The sequence below is a fragment of the Prionailurus viverrinus genome, chromosome A1, assembly GCF_022837055.1.
Source record: "Prionailurus viverrinus isolate Anna chromosome A1, UM_Priviv_1.0, whole genome shotgun sequence".
NCBI classification, from domain to species: domain Eukaryota; kingdom Metazoa; phylum Chordata; class Mammalia; order Carnivora; family Felidae; genus Prionailurus; species Prionailurus viverrinus.
Window position 1 is genome coordinate 70,618,861 of NC_062561.1, and position 23,908 is coordinate 70,642,768.

The 23,908-nt window shown below is 42.2% G+C and overlaps 1 protein-coding gene across 13 annotated transcripts in view; it reads right to left on the bottom strand.

Annotated features, from left to right (window-relative positions):
* Nucleotides 1–23,908, bottom strand: part of DOCK9 (dedicator of cytokinesis 9) — a 290,974-nt gene that overhangs the window by 50,724 nt on the left and 216,342 nt on the right. For all 13 annotated transcript variants that reach the window (XM_047869233.1, XM_047869295.1, XM_047869278.1 and 10 more), the window contains 9 exons: nucleotides 23,586–23,669; nucleotides 22,808–22,919; nucleotides 19,038–19,216; nucleotides 18,681–18,794; nucleotides 16,681–16,801; nucleotides 10,597–10,730; nucleotides 8,455–8,569; nucleotides 3,368–3,434; nucleotides 1,483–1,530 (listed from right to left, as the gene is read on the bottom strand). In XM_047869233.1, the coding sequence (XP_047725189.1) occupies nucleotides 1,483–1,530; nucleotides 3,368–3,434; nucleotides 8,455–8,569; nucleotides 10,597–10,730; nucleotides 16,681–16,801; nucleotides 18,681–18,794; nucleotides 19,038–19,216; nucleotides 22,808–22,919; nucleotides 23,586–23,669 (974 nt within the window). The remainder of the gene's footprint in view (nucleotides 1–1,482; nucleotides 1,531–3,367; nucleotides 3,435–8,454; nucleotides 8,570–10,596; nucleotides 10,731–16,680; nucleotides 16,802–18,680; nucleotides 18,795–19,037; nucleotides 19,217–22,807; nucleotides 22,920–23,585; nucleotides 23,670–23,908) is intronic.

Consider the following 23,908-nt stretch of genomic DNA (forward strand, 5'->3'; position numbering starts at 1 on the left):
GCATTACTGTATAAGGTCACCTTGTATATACTTGCTTTTGGTACTCAAAAGTGCAAATGTAAAAATTACTGTTACGCTAAAAAATAACAGCTAAAATTAGAGAACTTGTAAGTGCCGCTGCATTTCAGTTAAAAATAAAAAATATTAATAGGATAAAAGAATAAAATACGCTAAGTTTTCTTTAAAAAAAACCACAACCTTTCAATGAACATAAAACATAATTCTGGACATTTCTCAAATATCCTAAGAAAAGAACAATGTTAACATAAAAAGTAAAATCTTCACATTCAAACAGTTCTTAAAAATCTCTTTCCCATTTCATTGCTGTAAAACAGAATCATAGATAAGAGAAAAAACCCTCAATTACTACTAAATTTTAAAGTTTTTCTTACAATGTAAATATGTTTACTTTAAATAAACTGCTAAAACCAGTAACAATAGAAAAATAGGATACTTAGACCAAGACCCCATAGATACATTATCACGGAATACGCAACACTGACAAAAACAAATACAGACACACAGAGTGGGTATAGGGCGGGAGTAAGAACTTGGTAATGACAAGATGTGCTCTGAGGAAATGCTTCCAAGAAGGACCTGCGTGGCTGTCCCCGAGCAGAGTTTCCAGCTCTCCTCGAGTTCAGGATGGATCTGAGAGTATGGTGTGGGGCAGGGCAATGAGGATGTGTGATACTCAGCAAAGAGCCCCGGCCGGACAATAGTAGAGCATGGTCAGCTTAGTTGGAGAAAAAAATTTTAGAGATGGTTTTTGTGGGCGCACAAAACCAGAGATGGGTGCGGGGCGCACCTGGGTGGCTCAGTCACGTAAGTGTCTGACTTCGGTTTAGGTCATGATCTCGTGGTTCATGAGTTCGAGCCCCGTGTCAGGCTCTGTGCTGACAGCTCGGAGCCTGGAGCCTGCTTCCGATTCTGTGTTTCCCTCTCTCTCTGCCCCTCCCCTGCTTGCACTCTGTCTGTCTCTCTCTCTCTCAAAAATAAAGAATAAGCATTTAATAAATTTTTTTAAAAAGGGAGTGGTTATATGAGAAATTAACATCTTTGTAGTCGGGAGAAGGAATGGTAAAAAATGACCTTTGAAAGTCAAACAGGGAAAGGAGAAACCACTGAAGAAGAAGAAAAGAGCAAGGAGACACACCAGGAGGGGCTGGGAGAAGAGAAAGGGGACATGGAAGGAAGAGAACATGGCGGGGGTGGGGGGTAGAACTTGGAAGGAAGTGTACGAGAGCAGCAGCAGGCCATGAAGGGAAATCCTTCCAAGAGATGTGCATGAGGCAAAATGAGACAGAAGGAGTGTGGGAATGTAGGCGGAAGATGCTACCAGATTTGATGGCAGCAATCCAAAGACATCACGGCTGTTTATGAGAATTCCAACTGCCAATCATCACAGATGACGATTCCCACACATTCAGATCCAAGTGACACGGAGAATGATACACAGTTCAGACCAAACCCCCACAGTACCTGGCTATGTATCGCTTCCCCATGTACTGGAACTGGTGCAAGCAGACTCTGCAGACGGGATGAAAGATTATTAGGAAAACGGGAAAATAACGGTCGTCAATACGTTGTTTTAGTTAAACCCATCAGGGGCGCCTGGGTGGCTCAGTCAGTTAAGCGTCTGACTTCAGCTCAGGTCATGATCTCACAGCTCGTGAGTTCAAGCCCCGCATCGGGCTCTGTGCTGACAGCTTAGAGCCTGGAGCCTGCTTCAAATTCTATGTCTCCCTCTCTCTCTGCTCCTCCCCTGCTCATGCTCTGTCTCTCCTTCAAAAATAAATAAAAACATCTAAAAAAAAATTTAAAAAAAAACCCCATCAACAAGAACATTTACTAAACTCTTACACCTACCACTAGCCTCTTGCTTCTGGGGCTCAGAAATTCTCAGGAAGGTCCCTCTCGCCCAGAGACGGTTACTAATCTACCCTTGTTGTGCTGCTGTTGGTACTGTGCTGCATGGTCAGAGCCACAGAGAGGCTGGGACCAACAGGGCTGTCCACAGACTCAGGGTCTGGACGCGGACTCAGGCAGTTTGTCATAGAAATCACAACGGAGGGGCGCCTGGGGGGGCTCAGTCACTTAAGCGTCCGACTTCGGCTCAGGTCATGATTTCTTACTTCATGGGTTCACGCCCTACATCAGGCTCTGGGCTGACAGCTCGGAGCCTGGAGCCTGCTTCAGATTCTGTGTCTCCCTCTCTCTCTGCCCCTCCCCCGCTCATGCTGTCTCTGTATCTGTCTCTCTCAAAAATAAATAAACATTGAAAAAAATTAAAAAAAAAAAAAAGAAATCAGGATGGAAAACCTAGACACTGGTGCACTCTTCTAAACTGCGTATTTGTCCTCTGAGTAAGGAGCTCCCTCTTTTGGCTTTTGTAAATGGACTAGTCCCTTACAGACACCCAGTATCCAGTTTTTTGGTTTGCTGTAATATATCCACAACACTGATAGTTTTAAAAATCATGTATTTAATAAGAAGCAGCCACAATAATGTCCAGTATGTTCTTCTGGTGCTGAATCCCATCTGTCTCTCCCACCTTTAACTCAGCAGAGAGAACAATCACAAGACTATGAACCAAGGCCACAATCCAAAATGCACAAAGTTCTGAACACCATAGGTTTCCACCTGAGTTTAAGCAAATACATTTGCAGCAAAATCACGACCCCAACTAAAAAGATTTAAAGCTACTTATAACTTACCCCATTATTGTGAACAATCATAGTGCTACAGAAAGTTTTTTTTACTGCAGAAGCAATAATGTGTTTAATTGTGGGGTGCTGTCTGAGACCCCGCTGGGGTGTTACAGAATATGCTGTATATGTACATTTTCTAAAAATCTAATAAATTCTGGATTTGGAAAATCATTTGGACAAGGGACTGTGAATCTGTGTTTTTTAAAGTAGAGTTTAAAGGAAATCAGAAATGTAAATTAAAGAGATAAAATGAGATAATATAGATAAAATGTGAAATTTCACTTATATTTCAAAATCATAGTTATTTTTCTGTCTCAGTTTTCACAACTGCTTGAGCTAAATTAGATTCAATTTAGAAATGTAGCATCCACCCAATTCAGCTAATAAATTGTGCTATCTTATTAAAATGACTTATACACACAGTTAGCTCTCATCTATAACAACAATATCTCTAATAATTCAGGTTTGGTCACTGCCCACTGAGTCATGTGCTCCTGAGAGCAAGTGCTGGGGTCGGGTCCAGGAGAAAGATCTCAAAACTAAGTGTGAGTATACAGCATTCCAGGTTCAACTACATCGTATTGCTCACACCTTTTAATCAGCCAGGAAAAATAAAGATTAAAAAAAAAATCAATGACCAAAACAAAAGTACTCACTCAGATATTGTAAAAAAATCCATAAGTTCAGACGTTGAAGCCTTGTTCCAATACGTAAACAAAGCATCTAGAAGATAAACATTAATTTGGTCAGAATCACGATGTGTATTATATGCATTAGGGGATGGGGAAAAGATTTTGGAGCATAAACCCCCAAACCCTCCTGCTTTTACAGCTAATCAAAGAACAAACCACAGTGACCAATCTATACTGGTAACATATACAACATGCACATTCAATTTAAAGAAGCTACATGTGGGAGCACCTGGGTGCCTCAGTCGGTTAAATGTCTGACTCTTGGTTTCAGCTCAGGTCATGATCTCACGGTTTCCTGAGTTCGATTCCTGCACTGGGCTCTGTGCTGACAGTGTGGAATCTGCTTGGGATTCTCTCTCACCCTCTCTCTCTGCCCTGCCCCCACTTGTGCTATCAGTCTCTCTCAAAATAAATAAATAAAAACTTAAAAAAAATAACTGAACTTTAACCTCATCCTGCATCACTCAGCACCATATAGTACACACACACACACACACACACACACACACACACACACACACGTGTGTGTGTGTGTGTGTGTGTGTATATATTTTTTTTTCCCAAAGGTTGACTGCCATGTGCAGCACCTCATTTGGATGTGTCTGGAGTCTTGGAAGCTGGACTCTCCTACATTCTCCCACAAATAGACCTTGAGAGCTTGTCTGGAGGTTCCAGCAGGGAAGCACAGCTATCATATACCTTTGACCCAAGAATGGTCCTCCTCTGTCAGGGAGGGTCGTCCTCTTTGACCAAGCACACAGCTTTGGGAGGGACACACATGGAGCAGGGAGGGAGGAAGGGGACACCCACCTAGCCAGCCAGATTGGCCAAATCAATCCTGGCGATCAATGGGGTGACAGATGTCACAGCCAGATAAACCCACACATCCTTTTTTTTTTTTTTTTTTCATTTGAGAGAGAGAGCACGAGTGAGGGAGAGGGGCAGAGAGAGAGAGAGAGAGAGAGAAAGTTTTAAGCAGGCTTCACACTGAGCCTGACACAGGCTTGATCCCACAACGCTGGGATCACGACCTGAGCTAAAATCAAGAGTTGGATGTTCAAACGACTCAGCCACCCAGTTTCCTTTATAGTACACATTTAAGTTATATATAATGTGCTCTTAAATGGACCAGAAATTTCAAAGAATACAAGTAGGCATATAATCTCAAGTTAGGCTCTCTCTTTGCTTACTACACAATCTCTCTCCAGTAAGGAATCTGTTGAAAATTCTTGTATGTACGTCAGTACCCTCTTCCTAGCACACACATGCAGAAACGGAGGCATACATGCTGCACACACTGTTTCTCCTTTGGGTTTCAATTCAACAACATAGTCTAGATCAATTCCAATCTTTTCCAAGTTGCATCATATTCCTCTCCATGAATGCACTGTGATTGAGTTAGCCAGTCCTTTACTGATAGATATTTACTTGTTTTTTTCTCCCTAATCTTTTGCCGCCTTATATTATGGTTTGAAGAACATCCTTTTACATGGATGTTTGCACACTTGTCCAACTACATCTATAGGAAAAATATTCTAGAAGTGAAACAGCCATGTCATATGTTATGTGCATTTAAAATTTTGACAGATATTGCCAAATAGTTTTCCAAACATGCAATGTATGCAATTTCCTGCTTTCTCAGCATGATGATTCAGTATCCTCTCAATTAAGAAGTCACACTCATACCTGCTCTGCATCAAGATGACCTGGCATATTTTTAGTGAAGGCAAATCCTATAAATATATTTATAGGAAGCATTCTCTGTGTATGACCCTTAGCTTTTTAGCATTGCACAAAGAGTGTTATCATTGGATAGTTAAACACGTTTGCATTCTTTTTTTTACTGTTTATTTTTGAGAGAGAGAGTGCAAGAACATGAGTGGGGGAAGGGGAGAGAAAGAGGAAGGGATGAGAAGATCTGAAGCAGGCTCTGGGCTCTGTGTGGACAGCAGAGAGCCTGACATGGCACCTGAACTCACAAACTGTGAGATCAAGATCTGAGTCAAAGTCAGAAACTTAACCAACTAAGCCACCCAGGAGCCCCAAACACTTTTGCTTCTTATATTTTGTCTCGGTTGGGAAATTGGTGAAGAGATTTCTCTCAGGAAAAAAAGCCAGTGAGTCTTGGGTCCTGAGGTGAGCGAGAGCATGTCTGCAGCGATGCTGATGGCTCCTGAAGGTGCATGGCCGCAGACTTTTTACTCCACACTTGTCTAGAATGGTGACAGGCAGGGGAAGCCATGGGAGATATTCTGAATTCTCACCATTGCCAGAGGAAGAATTCCAATTTATAGATAAGCTAATGAAGGCTTAGAGAAGTCAAGTAATTCTCCCAATTACCAACTTGAAGAATCATGGTGGGATGGGGATTTAAATCAAGTATACCTGATTTTCATGTTTTTTTTAAATGTTTATTTATCTATTTTGAGAACGAGACAGAGGGTGCAAGCAGGGGAGGGGCAGAGAATCCCAAGCAGGCTTCATGTTGTCTGTCGTCTGACATAGGGCTTGATCTCACAAACCATGAGATCGTGACCTAAGCCAAAATCAAGAGTAGAACGCTCAACCAACTGAGCCATCCAGGTGCCCCAAGCACACCTAATTTTAAAAGCCACGTTAAGGGGTGCCTGGGCTGGCTCAGTCGAAGGAGTATGTGACTCTTGATCTCAGGGGCTTGAGTTCAAGCACCATGCTGGATACAGAGATTACTTAAATAAATAAAATTAATTTTTAAAAAAGGCATGTTTAGTCTACTAGACAAGTAAAATGAGTAGGTTGGTTCAGGGATTCTGAGTTTAGATTCCAGAGGGACAGAGTCTGGTTACTTGAGGTTGACCATCCTCATGTGGTGAGAACCCAAAGAGCCAAGTGAACATGGGAGGAGGGGGAGGGTGGCTCTCAGGGTCAACCTGCAGACATCTTTGGTAACCCCAGCACATATCAGACAAAACCGGCTGGCTAGCCAAGAGGCACCAAGCCGCCTTTCCTTTTGGCTATTGGCTGAGGCTGAGGCTACTGGCCAAGGAAAGGGGGAAGGACAACTAACCTCTATGAAGGAGGGAAGGGCCCAACACATAGAAGGTGCTCCTTGAATGTGGAATAAGGAAAAGAGTAGCTATAGAGTTACACAGTTGACTTTGGTTGTCTGTCTGGCAGAATACTCCAAAGGCAATTTCTCCCCCACCCCATACCATACACAAGAATCAAGTCCAGGTAGACGTTAAGATTTCAATGTGAAAGTTTAAATAAAATACCACTGTTAAAGAAAATGTAGAAGAATATCTTCATAACTCTGGGGGTAGATGAGGATTTTTTAAACAGGACACACACAAACATTCAAATTATAAAAGGAAAGAAATTGATAAGTTAAAGGTAATTTTTTAGAAAAGATGCTCTAAAACTGTTTTTGAAGAGATGGTTGCATTTTTCAAGTATGCACATGGCCCTCCAAAGTGCTGACTTTAAAGGAAAACTTTCACTTGGATGCAAAATTTTGGATACTCTGGTTTTAAAAAGTAGTTCCGTTCTGGTTATATATCATATTTATTATTTGAAACTTGAAATGTTTTAAAGAAAATTTTCAGCAAAGGAAAAAACAGAATTACAAGGCTGGCTAATAAGATTCACTCACCACCATGATGTAAAGTTCAGAACTTCTGATATTAAGGGAAGAATTTCAATTTTATAGCTCAAATATCAGAGTAAGTGCCCAGTGCTTTGCTATTTGGTCATCACTCAAGGAAAATCTTGTCTGTTGTTTATTTAAAGCTATTTTAAAATAAAGGTGACGGAAAAATAAAACAGTCCAGTCCTGAAGCACTTTAAGGACAGTATGCTCTTCCTAACATCTGAGTACTAAGGTCAGGATGTTAATGCTATGGAAATGGAAGCTTGATATAAAAGTAATACTATTTTTTAGGCAGAAATGTCTTCCCCTGGGTGTTTAACGCCCATACCTACTGCCACCACACACAGGCAGCACGAGATGCCTTCGACATTTTGTTTTCAAAAGACTTTGCTCACTCAATATGCTTCACAGTAAACTTTCTGATATGTTGCAGGGAAAGTAGGATAAGATTTTTGAACAAGTTAAGAAATGTGACCTTGTACCATGGCATGATTTCATGTGATTGCTCGTATGACAAAACCAGAGTTGAAATGTCTATCACAGATATTTAAAACTTTATTCTATTAAAAAAATATGGTCATCAAACCCTTCAGAAACTTAACCTACTGGGGTGGCTGGGCAGCTCAGTCAGGGGGAGAGGGAGACACAGCCTCCAGGCTCCGAACTGTCAGGTTGAACTCAAAAACTGTGAGATCATGACCGGAGCTGAAGTCAGATGCTCAACTGACTGAGCCACCCAGGTGTCCCTCGACTCTTGATTTGAGCCCAGATCATGATCTCACAGTTCATGAATTCAAGCCCACTGACAGCACAGAGCCTTCTTAAGATTCTCTCTCTCTCCATCTCCCTGCCCTTCCTCGACCCATGCACACGTGTGCTCTCTCCAAAAATAAATAACTAAACTTAAAAAAAAAAAACTTAATCTACTATGATACTACTATTTCCACTAGAAAACGAAAAACTCACATCTCACTTCCAGTTAAAGCCAGGAATGTCACACACTCTCTAAATGGAATTGATGCTTAGATCCCCCAATACTACATATTCCAATTCAAGAGCCTGACTAGAAAGTTATGCAAGTTGCCAGTACGTTTGTTTGGACAAATAAAATTAAAAAAAAAAAAATCAAAAGCTACCTTATTTATCTGCTTCTGTCTCATTTAAGATGGTACGTCTGAGTTTAATAAAAAATATTTTTAAATGGCCCATGCACATTTTAGAACTCATTTTCTAGAACAATTAGTAAAAATCTTTTTCCAAATTAAGACTTTTACTTCTACTACATTTAGTAAATTAACATGTATTTCAAACATGGAAGAAGAGCCTTTTAAATCCTTATATCCTTTCAAGCAATTACAAGTTTTAAAAATTAAACTAAATACTAAATGAAGAAAGTAAAACTGACATCCTTATTTTAACCTACCATCAGACATGCTTTTTAAGATGTAGAGGAAACACATCAGCAGGCTCTTAATCTCAGACTGGTCAAGTTTGTCACAGCGAACCACAGAATTTCCCAAAGTGCCACCTTGCTGGTGCTAAAAAAAAAAAAAGGAAGTACAGGTGATTTTTTTTATCCATTACAGGGAAAACAAAACTAGGTTCATTTTTCTCCCTTGAAAGAGAAAGACTCTTAGAACTGAGTCAAATCACACAAATCGGAAGGTATAACTACTTTGTCAACAAACTACAGGCACACCTTCACCAAATACACACACAGGTGCTGGTGCATAGGAGCTCTGACTTGTCTCCTTTCACATACTTTCCTAACAGACAAGCCAGAAGGCGCGGACTTTTCAAACTGGGTAACTATAGTTGTGGCTACCAGCTTAGTTCTGAAATGCCAAGTACAATCTCATGCAGAAAGTATGCGTACTAGGATCAGACACAGAAATGATGCTTCAGAAGACACTGCAGGATATGGTTGGGAACCATATCCTCAGGAGAACGCCAGTGGCTAAAAGAGCAAATAAAATCTATCCTGCTCCTGTGTACCAGCCACGAAAGCCTGGTGCTGAGTCACTGGCATTCAGCTGACAACGTGGGGCACCCTTGGGGAAAAGCGATAGGCAGGTACCCAATAGGGCCAAATAGGGACAGCTCAGCAGAGTGTGGCCAAAGACCCTAAATTGATGAGATCATCCCCTCACCAGCTTAGCCCAACACCGCAAACTTCCGAACACACAGGGCACAGGGTGAGAGCAGTTTTGCCACTAGACAGCAGGTTCACGTTAAAAAAAAAAAAAAAAAAAAAAAAAAAAAAAAAAGAACAAGAATCTCATCTGATAAAAACTAAAAACACAGGAGATTTTAAAATCTTCAAAGTTACATTTCCAATCGAAATCAGGATTTTATTATTTTTTTTTTTGCCAAATACCAAAGCAGAAAGATCAATTAAAAATATCTTTCATTCAAGGCATTGGGGGGCAATTGAAAAAAATAACGATAAATGGGCTTAACTAAGCACACACGTGTGAGTATTTCTAATATAGGAAGAAACACAGGTGCAGTTAGTGGCAAAAGTGTCATGCGGGTGCATTGTCTCGCCCACCCACTTCGCCAGGGCCACGAGGAGAACCCAGGACTTCTTGCAGTGGGAGGGAAGGAGCGGCATGCAGAGTTTTCTCTGGCAAAGGTGGAATCGTTAGAAGGGAAAAATCCACAGTGACCCGGTTTTTCCTGGCTGACTGGCAGCTCTCTTCCTCCTCTCCAGCACTGCGTATGATGCAAGCGGAATGCCTCCTGAGCGGCTTCTCACTCTACACATGAAGGCAAGTCATGGTCAAGGGAGAAGGTATGTCATGACGCACGCTGAAATGCTGGCGTCTCTACAGAATGGCACTGGAGGATAATCGTGTCAATGCCAGCCACAGAAGTACAGGTATGGTTACAACCCTGATTTTCCACGTGCCTGAGAGCTAGAAGTACATCCCTAAGCGGTTCACCTGTTTAGTGGTGCGCTTGCCTAGAACTTGAAATAACTCAGGAAAACGGTGGCGAAGGCAAAACCAATCTACCATTGTCCCGGGTTTAAAGTCAAGCTTTATCCATTCCCACAAAGTTCCAAATAGCCTGACCCTTGATTATTTCAAGAAAAAAAAGTTAAATACGAGGAGGATGCGTTGTGTTGGGGGTACCAGTGTGAGATGGTTTTCAATAAAGCCTTACCCCTGAATCATCTATATGATGAATTAACTTTTCTGGAGCTGGCTTTGGACTCGATACTCATTTGTATGGAAAACTGTGTATAAATGGTATTCTCTCACAGGCCATGGGCATTTTAAATGAGTGGCATTTTGGTCTCCCTACCTGTCCAACCTGCCAAAACTATTTGCTAAGGTCCTCCACTATAAACACTGCCCTCATCTGAACTCCTGGAAACAGGAATTGGGGTTTCAGGAAATGGGCTCCATCCTTAGATAATACTCTGATCATCTACTCCAGGTTAACTGACTTATTAAAAAAAAAAGTCACACTTATTGAACACTAGAACACGAAGCAAGGTTTACTTTGTGCTACATCCATTAGTTTTAAGAAATATTTAAGTTAGATGACAAGAAATTACCTTATCCAGGGAATTGCTTTTCTCACTATTCCTTTCTGGAAGGCTGTTCCCCGAATCTGTGCTTATGAGGGATCCTCTCGAATCAGCATTTCTCACACTATTGATGTTTGGAGTTGACGTCGTATATGGAGAAGCTAAAGGGAAATTTAAGCCAAGACCAAAGATATGGTGAGACAGAACAAAATAAAGGTAAGTGCTGAACTTTAAGGGAAATTGCTTTTATGGACCTTGTTTCTTCTGTTAGGAAGCTGGCTCAAGCACTGCATTCAACTACCTCACCTTTAAAGAACCAGACCATGGGGCTCCTGGGTGGCTCAGTCGGTTAAGCGTCCGACTTTGGCTCAGGTCATGATCTCACGGTTCGTGAGTTCAAGCCCTGCGTTGGGCTCTGTGCTGACAGCTAGCAGCCTGGAGCCTGCTTCACATTCTGTGTCTCCCTCTCTCTCTGCCCCTTCCCTGCTTATGCTGTGTCTCTCTGTCTCAAAAATAAATAAACATTAAAAAAAAATTTTAAAAAAAGAAAGAAAGAACCAGACCATCATCTGAAACGCTCAGACGGAACCATCAGTTCCATGGCTTGTGAGAAGCCACCTCTGATTTCTTCAGGCTAAAGGAGCATTCGTAGTTTCAGAATGAGATAAAGGCTCAAAAAAATATATATTAAAAAGGCAAATCCACCTGCAACTATCAAATCAAAAAACTAAACCAACTCAATAAAACCACAGTATTCAAACTGTGTGCTAAGGTGACCTGAGAAACTCAGAGGGGTGTCTGGGGATATTTTACATTTTCAAGAAAAACACAGTGATACATGACATCTGCTGAAACTGTAGTTTCCATGTTAGATCATGCTACATTCCTTTCAATGATGTTGTGTCTTTGTGAAGCTAGGTATTTGGCGACTGCTGTGATTAAAAGCAAGTACTGGGTGAAAAATCACTGTGGACCAGGAACGTGAAGATGGTGGTGAGCAGTCTGATTCCAGCTGAGAAGCTGGCCAGTGCCTACCAGGCATACACGATCCCATTGGTAATGGCTGTGGTGTGGTTATTAAAATTAAAATAATTTTCCTTTAAATTTATGTATTTTTCAAATGCCTACTAAGTTGTTCAGATATGAGAACTTATTAGGTTATTTTGGGGCGCCTGAGTGGCTCAGTCAGTTAAGCATCTGACTCTTGGTTTTGGCTCACATCATGATCTCACAGTTTGTGAGATCGAGTCCTGCACAGGACTCGGTGCTGACAGTGCGGAGCCTGTTTGGGACTCTCGCCCTTTCCCTTACTCTGCCCCTCCCAGCTCATGTTCTCTCTCAAAATAAATAAATAAACATTTAAAAAAAAAAAAAACCTTTTTAGGTTTTTTTGGCTGTGAGCACCTTATCAACAAAACTGCTGGGTGTTTCATTCTGGCCTGGGGACTCCATAGAAAACTCACTGTGACGGTAAGCATGCTGCAAACTGAGAATGGTTGGGAATCTCTGTGACAGTTACGAGCAGAAATGAAATTTAACTTAGAAGTAAAATTTGTGACATCCGTGAAAAAATAGCATTTGAAGGCAGAAATCAGCCCCTACACCTTATTACTATGGAATTTTTAAAAGTAATGGATAGACTTCCTGCTTAGATAATATTTAAGTACCTCACTCACATAATTTAAAACGACTGTCAAACTTCCACATTCGTGCTGAACCCAAACGGCCTGGCTGGTTGTGCACACTGCATGAGCAAGCACAGCCTCCCACACCCAGGCTGAAGATGCCCTTCCCTAACGCTAGGAACAGGCCGGGGTTTTCAGATTTCCAGATGCAAATGAGCTGCCGGAATGAGCTGCTTCTAAGTTAATCCCGCCCTTCACCTGACACTACGGCCATCCCTGAAACTGACTCAGCATATTAAAATTAAGAAAAGAGCCAGGGGAATTGGAACATGCAAGTGATGGCTGGAATATGTAAACCATTGGCCCCCCGCTGCCCCATCCCAGAGCAGAAGCTGTGTGATTGACTGTCATGGGGAAAAGGCAAAAATCTATGAAAAATCTAGAGCCTTTTTCTATACTTAGAGATAAGACACACATTATGACTGAATTTTAATTATAGTCCTCCTAATATAACCAGGCTTCATATTTAATGTAGAACATAATGATCATGAGAAAGAGGTCCTCAGTAAAGCAAAATTAGACTCTAAATTCCCAGAGTTTTAGGATCAGTTCCAGAAACGGAGTCCTAATCTAAGGCAAACAGATGGAAATGCAATAAATCAAAATCAGCATGCTTAGTAGAACTATGTTCCCATTGTGTGTGTGTGTGTGTGTGTGTGTGTGCATGTGTGTGTGTTTAATATCTCAGTCCAGTGCATAACCTTTAAAAATCTTAAACAACATGTAAGTGAAATGGAAAGAAGTTTAATTCACCTCTGTCTTCTTTGTACAGACAGCCCAGTGCAAAACACGGAGTAGATGGAAAAAGAAACCCTGAGTCTAAGAGGCGTGTCTTTTATTTTATTTTTAAAATTTTAATTTTTTTAGAGAGTGTGCAAGTGGGGGAGGGGCAAAGGGAGAGACAGAATCTCAAGCAGACTCCACGCCCAGTGCAGAATCTGACAAGGGACTTGATCGCACAACCATGAGATCATGACCTGAGCCAAAATCAGGTCAGATGCTCAACTGACTGAGCCACCCAGGCACCCAGAGAATGTGTACCTTTTAAAGCAAATGTAATCTCAGAGCAGTTTTCATCCAGGCAATGAATCTGTTCTAGAAATCTTCGCGCACCACATTCCAAAGGCATTTAAAAACAACTGCGGAAGGTGCTTTCTCAAGGATTTCTACTAAATAGAGATGTAAGGAGAAAGTCTGCTCTCAAAGGATAGGTACTAGGACTAAAGTTAACTGGAAGCTCCTTGAAGAATAAAAGAAGAGTTGCTCAAGCTACCAGAAAACAATTAGCAAACTCAGTTCAAAGGTGGGGGCTTTTCTGGAAGGCATTCCTATAAGGAACAAAGATTTAAGTATTTAAAGATGGGGGTAATAGACATGAAGCTTGAGTATAAGTAAGTTTGTTTTGGTGAATTGCTATGAAAAGTGGATTCAGATCTTTAAATTTAAGAAAGAGAAAGGGATTAAATTAGTCTCAAATACTTTTCACAACTTCATCATGAACACAGAGCAACTGAAGGTCATTAATGCCATTTGAGTCTTGCTAATGATACCCAATGGCTCATTTTTACATTCTCAAGGCATCCCACACCCTAACAAGGTGAATGTGGAATTGGAGAATAAATGCAGAGTCAAAGCATCACTTCATTTGAGTTTGGTCATTTCCATAAAGTCTTGAATCCTACAGAGTACTGGTCAAGGAGGTAAGATTTCAGCACATTCCTGGGCCCCGAGAGTCCTGAAACTGGCTACTGAGAGTATATCCCAAAGCGTGCATGACACTGAAGAAATGTGTTTGTTATAATGCAGGCAGATGACAACACCGAGTGTCACCAGGCTGAGCACTGTGCACATCTATGAGCTTCCCACCCCTCGCCGCGACTCTGTTGATGTGGACACTGATGGTGAAGAGGAGAGACACAGTGCCCAGGGCAATTAGTAAATGACAGAGTATGGATTCAAAACCGCCTCTGTGTGACTTTAACGCCAGTGCTGTGAACTCTTGCAGACCAAATCTTCCCAGGAAAGACCCTTTTCTCGCTCCTGAAGCAGTGGCTGGGTGTGTGGGCAGAACAGGGCGAAGAAGACAGAGTGAAGGCCCCAGGAGAGAGGCAAGTGCAAACATCACATGCCAGTCTCTATTCTGAGCATTCTGCATGAATTAACTCATTTAATCTTTATGACACCTAATGAGACAGCTATAACTATGAAAAACATAGGGCACCTGCGTGGCTCAGTCGGTTAAACGCCTGATGTCAGCTCAGGTCATGATCTTACAGTTTGTGAGTTTGAGCCCCACGTTGAACTCTGTGCTGACAGCTCAGAGCCTGGAGCCTGCTTCAGATTCTGTGTCTCCCTCTCTCTCTCTGACCCTCCCCTGCTCGCTCTCTGTGTCTCTCTCTCAAAAATAAAATAAACATTAAAAAAATTAAAAATACATACATAAGCATAAATAAGATTAAGGGTTGGGTACTGTAGGATAAATCTGGGCATGGTGTGGGGTTTCTGACTTTATGTTCTGCTCAGTTTCATCATCTACATGAAACAGCATCTTCACATCAAACACAAGGGCGCCTGGGTGGCTCAGTCAGTTGAATGACTCTTGATTTCAGCTCAGGTCATGATCTCGAGGTTCATGGGATTGAGCCCCAAGTCGGGCTCTGCGCTGACAGCACTGGGCCTGCTCGGATTCTCTCTCTCCCTCTCTCTCTGCCCCTCCCCTTCTCTCTCTCTCTCAAAATAAATAAATAAATAAATAAACTTTTTTTTTAAAAAAAAAAAGATCAACACAAAAGGTAAAGACATAAATTTAGAATGAACTACATTCCTGAAAATTAATTTGCCGAGAGGACTGCCCTTTATTCTGTCCTGTGAGTTAATTCCATTCCTGGGTGTTCCCAGCACTAGTCACGGCAGGATGCTTTATTTATTCAAAGCATAGTGAAAGAGAGGAATGAAGACTGAATAAAGTGATTATCCGTGACAATGGTACAAAGACACATCTATGTTTCGTAACATTATCTTTAGGAAGGGGCTGGTGCAGGTGCTCAGTTAGAGTTTTAATAAGTACATTTCTCAGGGACAAAACAGAAGAACATAAGGGAGGGGAAACAAAAATAATATAAAAACAGGGAGGGGGACAAAACATAAGAGACTCATATATATGGAGAACAAACTGAGGATTACTGGAGGGGTTGGGGGAGGGGGGATGGGCTGAATGGGTAAGGGGCACTAAGGAATCTACTCTTGAAATCACTGTTGCACTATATGCTAATTTGGATGTAAATTATAAAAAAAAAAATAATAAAATAAAAAAAACTATATATAAAAAAGAAAACGTATACAGTGAATAAATAAAAAAAATAAGTACATTTCTCAGGTATTTTCTTACACAGAACTACTCAGTTTGAATCTCCATCTATCCCAGCTGCTTTCTTCTCCATGGAAATGGCTCTTACAATATGTCAGAGAGAAAATAATTTTCTAGGAACGATTTTAGAAAACTGATTTTAGAACTGCATTCTCACCAGAGACCACTATCTCCTCAGTAATTATTCTATCATAGTTCATCAAAATCACTATCACCACAAATAAATCCTACCCACAGCACCACCACCCCCCCACATCTGCAAAGATCCTCCTTTTCTAGAAACATAATCCAATTTGAAAGTTTTAAGTTTTTGTTTTTTGGGGTTTTTTTTTGAGACAGAGACAGTGGGAGTTAGGGTGAGGGGCGGGGGGGGGGGTGGGCAGCAGAGAGAAAGAGAAAATCCCAAGCAGGCTCCAGTGCTGCCAGAACAGAGCGCCATACGGGGCTCGAACCCACAAAACCAGGAGATCATGACCTGAGCCAAAAACCAAGAGTCGGATCCTTAACTGACTGAGCCACCTAGGTGCCCCTGAAAGTTTTGAATGATAACTTAAGCATTAACAAAAACAAAAAGCAAACAGCACAGATACGTGATTAAGTATACTGAATTTGCAGTGCAGGAGAATTTGGAGGGTCTGTATTTCAGTGTAAGTGGAGGGGTTTCATTCATTAAATATTAAAACCAGAAGAAGAACATTCAAGGGAGAAACTCAGACTTTAAGGTTCTAATTTGAAAGTCGGAGTGGCTCCCACACTGCAGGATGAAGGCGCTTTCAGAATGAGACCAGGGACTGGGGCGCCTGGGTGGCGCAGTCGGTTAAGCGTCCGACTTCAGCCAGGTCACGATCTCGCGGTCCGGGAGTTCGAGCCCCGCGTCGGGCTCTGGGCTGATGGCTCAGAGCCTGGAGCCTGTTTCCGATTCTGTGTCTCCCTCTCTCTCTGCCCCTCCCCCGTTCATGCTCTGTCTCTCTCTGTCCCAAAAATAAATAAACGTTGAAAAAAAAAATTAAAAAAAAAAGAATGAGACCAGGGAGAAGCAAACAGAGCACGAAACGTTACCGATGCCAGAGATGGCGCCAAACAGGTCCTTGTGCAGGCTGTTGTCCAGAGCTATCCCAGGCTTCTGCGGAGTCACCAGCGGGTTCGCAGCTGGCAGCGGAAGCGATTCCTCCTTCACAGTCTGCCCAAGGGGAGAGGGAAAAGAAATAGTTGAAGACGACGTTAGAAGAGTCATTGGCTGCTCTTGGAAGTGTGAAGGCACATGCCAGCAGGGGACACGTGGCCGAGACGGACACGCTGCGTGGGAGAAGCAGGTGCACCGCGTGCAACAGAGGGAGGAGGTTGGCAGAGGCAGCAGACCAGGCACGAAACTGGGGACAGCGCAGCCTCGGCCCATAAAGTCACTATTTGTTTCCCCAAAATGTCTAGCACGTTCCTTTCCAGACCTCCGATGCCCAACATTTCTTTAGATTGTTGTGGAATGTTACTTCCTCAGGGAAAAAAGCCTCACATGCCCCTTCTAACTGGAACATGGGAAATCCTCCCAAATGAGCAGCACTGGAAAGCTCTGCAAGCTTGCAGCTTCGTGTGAACTCCCAGTCAGTGGACGAATTATGTTAATTTTGAAGTCATGTGATAAAAGGGATTTTACTGATTTTCTCAGGATTGAAGCAGTACAGAGAGATAGCATTATACCCTGAGTGACTTATCCAGATCAGAAAAGCAGACAGGTTCAGAGGATGCACGTGTGAATACAATGTTGTACATACAGCGTGAGATTAGTGCGGGGCATTTTATTTAAGGACAGTGCCCTTTGGAACTACAGAACCCATTCTACACATACGGGGTATCTCAGCATGCCTTGATTTAGGAGATGTGTCCAGAAGAGGACAGACAGTATAAAAAATGGGACGGTGCAGCACTGGGAGGGGAAAGGGACAGAAACACACACGACAATTCCCCCAGGGTATGCCATAATCACAAAGTGGCAAGACTAACACCTGAGCCAGTTCATGGGTCCAGAATAAAAGCGAGAAGAAGATCGTTGCACTGGTAGTATGTGTGCAAATGAATGGTAGACAGTCCCCAACCCAAACATTTTGAGATCATCTCTGAGATCATCCTTCAATCAACTTAATTTCCAATACATCTTCCAATGACTGCATGAGGATAATATAAATTAAGATGCCTGTTCTTGGAGGTGGGGCCTTGTGTCACTCAGGTTGGCCTCCCTGACATCTAGTCTGACTTTCTAATTTTACAGACACTGAGAAACTCTAGCTTCAAGACGTGGTTTTTCCACGACTTGTTAGCATGTTACTATCAGAATTAGGGCTACTAGCACTGAGTTCTCATAGTACACAGGTTAGAACTATGCATTTTTCTTTTAACCTCCTCTCCCCATAAATTTTTGTTGAATACACAGTGAAGGTCCTTATATCTTACAAGATATGGTCCAGCAGGAAAGCATGGTTTCAATAATGATTTTCAACCTAACAGTTGAAGGTTAATAGACTGGCTCCATCTTAGCCAGAAATGCAATTAAACAAGAGTACTATGGACTATTATGGTTTGGGTGGAGGAAAAAAAAAAAAAAAAAAGAATGGATGTGTCCCCTGCAAATTCATACCCGCCCAGAACCTCGGAATGTGACCTTATTTGTAGATGTGATGAAGATGGAAGGTAAAATGAAGTCATCCTGGATTAGGAGGCCTATATCCAATTACTGTGAGAAAAGAAGAGGACATCAGAGACCCAGATACACGTCAGGGGGGAGGCCCTGTGAAGGCGGAGGCCGAGACTATAACAACGTGGCCACAAGCCAAAGAACGCAAGGATTTGGGGCAACCACTGGAAGCTGTGAGAGAGGCATGGAACAGACGTTTCACACGGAGCCTCCAGAAGGGACCAATCCTGTGGATACCTTGATTTCGGACTTCTGGCCTCCTGACTGTGAAAGAATGAAATTCTGTTGTTTTTGGCCACCCAGTTTGTGTGACTTGGTTAGGGCAGCCACAGGGACGAATGCAGACTGTACCTAGATGTATGTGCTTACGTACACTGCCGGGGTTCACGGGGAAGGGTGACACATCCCTCACGTTGATCCGCTGCACGTTCTCGATTAGCAGACCAAACAGAGGCAGGTAGAGAGTGGCTATCCTCGCTTGATGGCTCTGAAACAAAGGCACACAGTGCAAGTTTACCCCAAGGCTCTGAGAATTTCACGATGGACCAAGCTGGCACTGGCCACCTCCTGTATTCGGATCCTTGCTATGAAGACTATTAGATTTTACTGTGTAAACAGCGAAGGGTCTTAGTGAGGTTACCGCTAATTTTCTAATTGGTTACTTTCTCTGTAATACTTAAAATGAAGGACATTTACCAATCCATATTTCCTTCCACTGGGATCCACTCACCCTCGAAGCATATCTGTCATCAAAAGAATGCTTTATCAGCAGGTTCTTGAGCACGCTGATGGCAATCAGTCGGACCTCCCTAAACTCTTGGAGGGCGGTCCCCACCTCCCTCAGCAACAGCCCCACCAAGAAGTGGTTTCTACAGAACTCGTCTGTTAATGAGTAGTCAAGCTGGAGATCTGAAATGAGGGACAGAAACTGCTTTAGTTCCAGAGGCTATAATGCACTTTGAATAAAACAAGCCAAACCCACCCTCTGCATTTAGCCCACCCTGTGTGTCAACAGATGATTAAACTTAACTTCACTCGGGAAAAGGTGGATTATCTAAAATACTGCTCTAATTCCTGGGGCTCCTGGGTGGCTCAGGTCATGATCTCACAGTTTGTGAGATCGAGCCCCGGTCGGTCTCTGTGCTGACAGCTCAGAGCCAGGAGACTGTTTCACATTCTCTATCTCCCTCTCTCTCTGTCCCTCCCCTACTTGCCCTCTGTCTCTCCCTCCCTCTCAAAGATAAATTAACTTAAAAAAAAACATACTGCTCTAGTTATCACATCAAACTCTTAAACAAAATTTAAATACAGATAATTGTACTGGACTTTGATTTTAGAAGATGTTACATCTTGCATAAATATTAAGTTAGTGAATAGTTGTAGTACTAATTTTTGGAATACACAGCATGTTATACTACAAATGAAATTTGGTTATCGATGTGAAATAGAAAATAAAGTTATTGTCTAACTGACATTATGGAGAAGTAATTTGTACCTAACAAACATGTCACTAAAGAAAGAATAAATACACATAGTCTATTAAAATATTTGTTCTTTACTACTTGAGTTCATCAATCCATTTTCTGGTCATTAAAGTCTATATGCTCTCATTAAAACCCAATGTGTTTAAAAAGAACATGTTAGCATATAACCTATTTATTCTGCTATCACTGAATGAAGAACTTCCTTAACATAGAATTTTTAAAAATTTAGGGGCGCCTGGCGCAGTCGGTTAAGCGTCCGACTTCGGCCAGGTCACGATCTCACGGTCCGTGAGTTCGAGCCCCGCATCAGGCTCTGGGCTGATGGCTCAGAGCCTGGAGCCTGTTTCCGATTCTGTGTCTCCCTCTCTCTCTGCCCCTCCCCCGTTCATGCTCTGTCTCTCTCTGTCCCAGAAATAAATAAACGTTGAAAAAAAATTAAAAAAAAAATTTACTCAGTACTTCTACACCTCTATAAGTAAGTTTAAAAAACTAATATAGGGGCGCCTGGGTGGCGCAGTCGGTTAAGCGTCCGACTTCAGCCAGGTCACGATCTCGTGGTCCGTGAGTTCGAGCCCCGCGTCAGGCTCTGGGCTGATGGCTCAGAGCCTGGAGCCTGTTTCCGATTCTGTGTCTCCCTCTCTCTCTGCCCCTCCCCCGTTCATGCTCTGTCTCTCTCTGTCCCAAAAATAAATAAGCGTTGAAAAAAAAAATTCTTTAAAAAAAACTAATATAAACTAAAACTGAAATACACAAAGCACCAAGCTAAACTAGTAAGTCATCAGCAAGGTAAGTGATAAAACTGGTATCTCTTATGGAGAACAAATAGAAGGAAATGTGAAATCTACTGAAGGAGGGTAAATAAAAGCAAGTCAGGGGCACCTGGGGGCTCAGTCGGTTGGGTGGCCGACTTCAGCTCAGGTCATGACCTCACAGTCCGTGAGTTCGAGCCCCGCATCGGGCTCTGTGCTGAGAGCTCAGAGCCTGGAGCCTGCTTCAGATTCTGTGTCTCCCTCTCTTTCTGCTCCTCCCCTGCTCACTCTGTCTCTCTCTCTCTTAAAAATAAACATTAAAATAAAAAAAAATTTAAAAGGCGACTACACATCACTCTCAAGTTGAAATACACCTTTCAGTAAGCTGTAGCTAGAATCTCAATTCTTATATTGAATCCATTATTAGAAGAAAATCTATACACCCCTTCTTTGACTTTGATTCCATATTAGTTACTTCTAAACCTATCTAAAATACCGACCCAAGTCCTATGCAGAAGGCCAGGGAAAAAGTATCCATCTTTCCAGAATAATCATGTCCACTGTTTATGATTGTTTTAAGCTCTGTTTACTCAAATGACAGTTCATAGCTTGAATTCACATAAAACCCTTAGGAGAAAGCTGTGGGTTTAACTGCATATGTGTGCGTGCATGTGTACAGAGAAGGGGGAAACATGTGAGAAGGGAAAGGAAGGAGAATGCTCAAAACATGGACTCCTATCAGTGTCATAAGGTATATTATCTGTAGGTGACCCACATCCACCTGCCAGGGTAGTCCCTCTTGGTCCCAAATACTCTGGCAATCTACTAAGAACTTGTCTGAGTCTGCTGGGCACCTGACCCTTGACCCAGGATGCTCACCCCCGCCTCACCCAGCTTTTTGCCAATTATCACCCCAAAGTCACCTTTCACAGTGAGGCTTTTCCTGGCCACCCTCTCTCAGATGCCCCCCTGCCCATTTCATACCCCCCCCCCCCCCCTTGCTTTAGTTTTCTCTCCTTAGTGCTCATCACTAACATGCCACATATTTCACTTCGGTAAAACAGCCAGGCATTTTCATCCCCCTAGTCCATGACTGCATCCCAAAGTCATGGGTACCCTAGCCACCCTTGGTGCCAGCTAAATATTTGTGGAATGCATGAATGCCCACACCAGGGCCCCGATCCCCCTGCTTGTTCCTTAAAAGGCAGTCCAAGTCTGTCTTGGGGAAAGACATTTATTTATGTGTCTGAATGAATGCTTTTGTGTGTTTCTGAGTTCCCGAGGCTGTTGATTTAGGTGTCATTAATACTTTGGGGACATCCTTCTGCTTTTCCTCCCTTTTAGCATAAGTCATCCCCAGCACACACAAGACACTAAACTCAGTAATACCACTTGACAGACTTGACAGACTATTTTCGTTTGGCTTAGTGAAGACAAAGAAATCTCGATGAGTTTCCTCTCTTCGAACTTTAAGATACACGACAGTTAAAGACTCAACATGCAAACGTAAAATGCATGTGAAAAGCCGTGTGGCTCCTGATTCAGGTCCCTGCCACTACTACGGACAAGGACTATGAAAATGGCGGAACAGGACATTTCTGGAGTAAAGCAGGGTTTTTTGTTTGTATGACTTCTTAAAGAGGTATCCTAGAGGACCTAGGGACCCCAGGAGCAAAAACCCAGATATCCACCCCGGGGGTGTTACAGCAATATATTAGCCGCAGTGAGAGTAAATCCACTGGTTTATCGTGAATTTGAGAACTAATCCAAATAGCATATTGGAACCGCTGAAATGGAGAGCATACGTAAGCATCTCGGCAATGACTTGCATTCCCTTTTTTTGAAGGAGGAAAATGCAAGAAAGCAAGCGGTCACACCCACACCTACCTACAGGAGTGTCATTTGACTCCACAGTTGGTGAAAGAAAAGCTAATTCATAAGAAAAAAGGAAAAGTGAAACAAATCAAAAAATAAACTACAGTTAAGTAAAATGGATTTTTATTTAAGCAAAGGAATTTTTCAGCGAAATAGGGCCTCACCGACATGACCTGCAGTCTAGTAAGTTTGCTGGCGAGTAAGTTCCCACACAACACTTTACCAATAGTTTTTTTTTTTTAATGGAAATTTAACAAGAAAAAAATGAACTCATCAATAAAAAAAAAATTAGAAAATTCCAAGGTCACATTTGAGTCCATTCTCTTTTCTTATTAAAAATGGATGGCTCTTTTTGTGAAAAGACTCAGATTAATGTATGTAGAGATAGTTACCTTGGTATCTTTGGATCCTGCCTTTTCCGAATGGCATGGGGAGATTCAAAGGTATATAGTGTTCGTGATTGCACACCACACGGAGAAATTCAAACTTGTATTCAAAGAGAGTCTGCAGGAAACAATGGTCAAAGATAAATACCTCACCGAATACACAGCACCCTAAAAACCTGTTAGAAATCATACACCCAGTCTTTAGCTTCATGACCCTCTTAAAACCGCATGTTCTATGCTATGTTACAGATTTTAGAACGGCTGTAGGGATTTGTTTGAAAACTGGGAATGTATTTCATTAAACAATGTCCTCCACTGACTCTTAGGACATTTATTCTTTATGCTTCTCCTACTTCAAAAAAGGATTTCAGGCAGCTTATAATTATAGACACAGACTTAACACCATTAAAAAATGAGTAAGGCAGAGCTTTAAAATAGACACACTAGGGAAGAGACAGATAATTCTAGACAAAGTCTATGTGCTTACTTCCATTACTTTGTTAAGTAAGCTATGATTTCCAACCCTTACACTTTTAATTTTGCAGTGGAGAAGTCATCTTAGATATTTATGAGAAAATCAAGACGTATATGTATTTTATATTCAGAATTACTGTATTCCTAATACCCCACACATTAATACCAGTACTAGTTAGTACTAGATAGTAACTCCAAAAGAGGGGACAATAGTGCCTCTGGCGGGACTGAAAGAAAATTGTCATGTGAGCCCAGAGAAACAGGTGGGTTTCTGGATGTCTGTAAGAGCAGCCTGTAACACACAAGCTACCTTCGGGTCTCCAGGAGCAAAGCAGCTGATGTAGTTGTTGATCTGTTTAAAGACGAAGCCCCTGTCCATGAAGGTGAAACATCTCTGTGGAGAAAACATCCCAGAAAGGTAAGTATTTAGGCACCAACTTTTTTTTTTTTTTTTAAGTTGGGTTGAGGGGTGCCTGGGTGGCTCAGTGGGTTGAGTATCTGAATCTTGATTTCAGCTCAGGTCATGAGATCGGAGTCCCAAGCTGGGCTCTGTGCTGAGCATGGAGCCTGCTTAGGATTCTCTCTCTCTCAGCCTCTCTCTCTGCCCCTCCCCTGCTTGCTCTCTGTTACTAT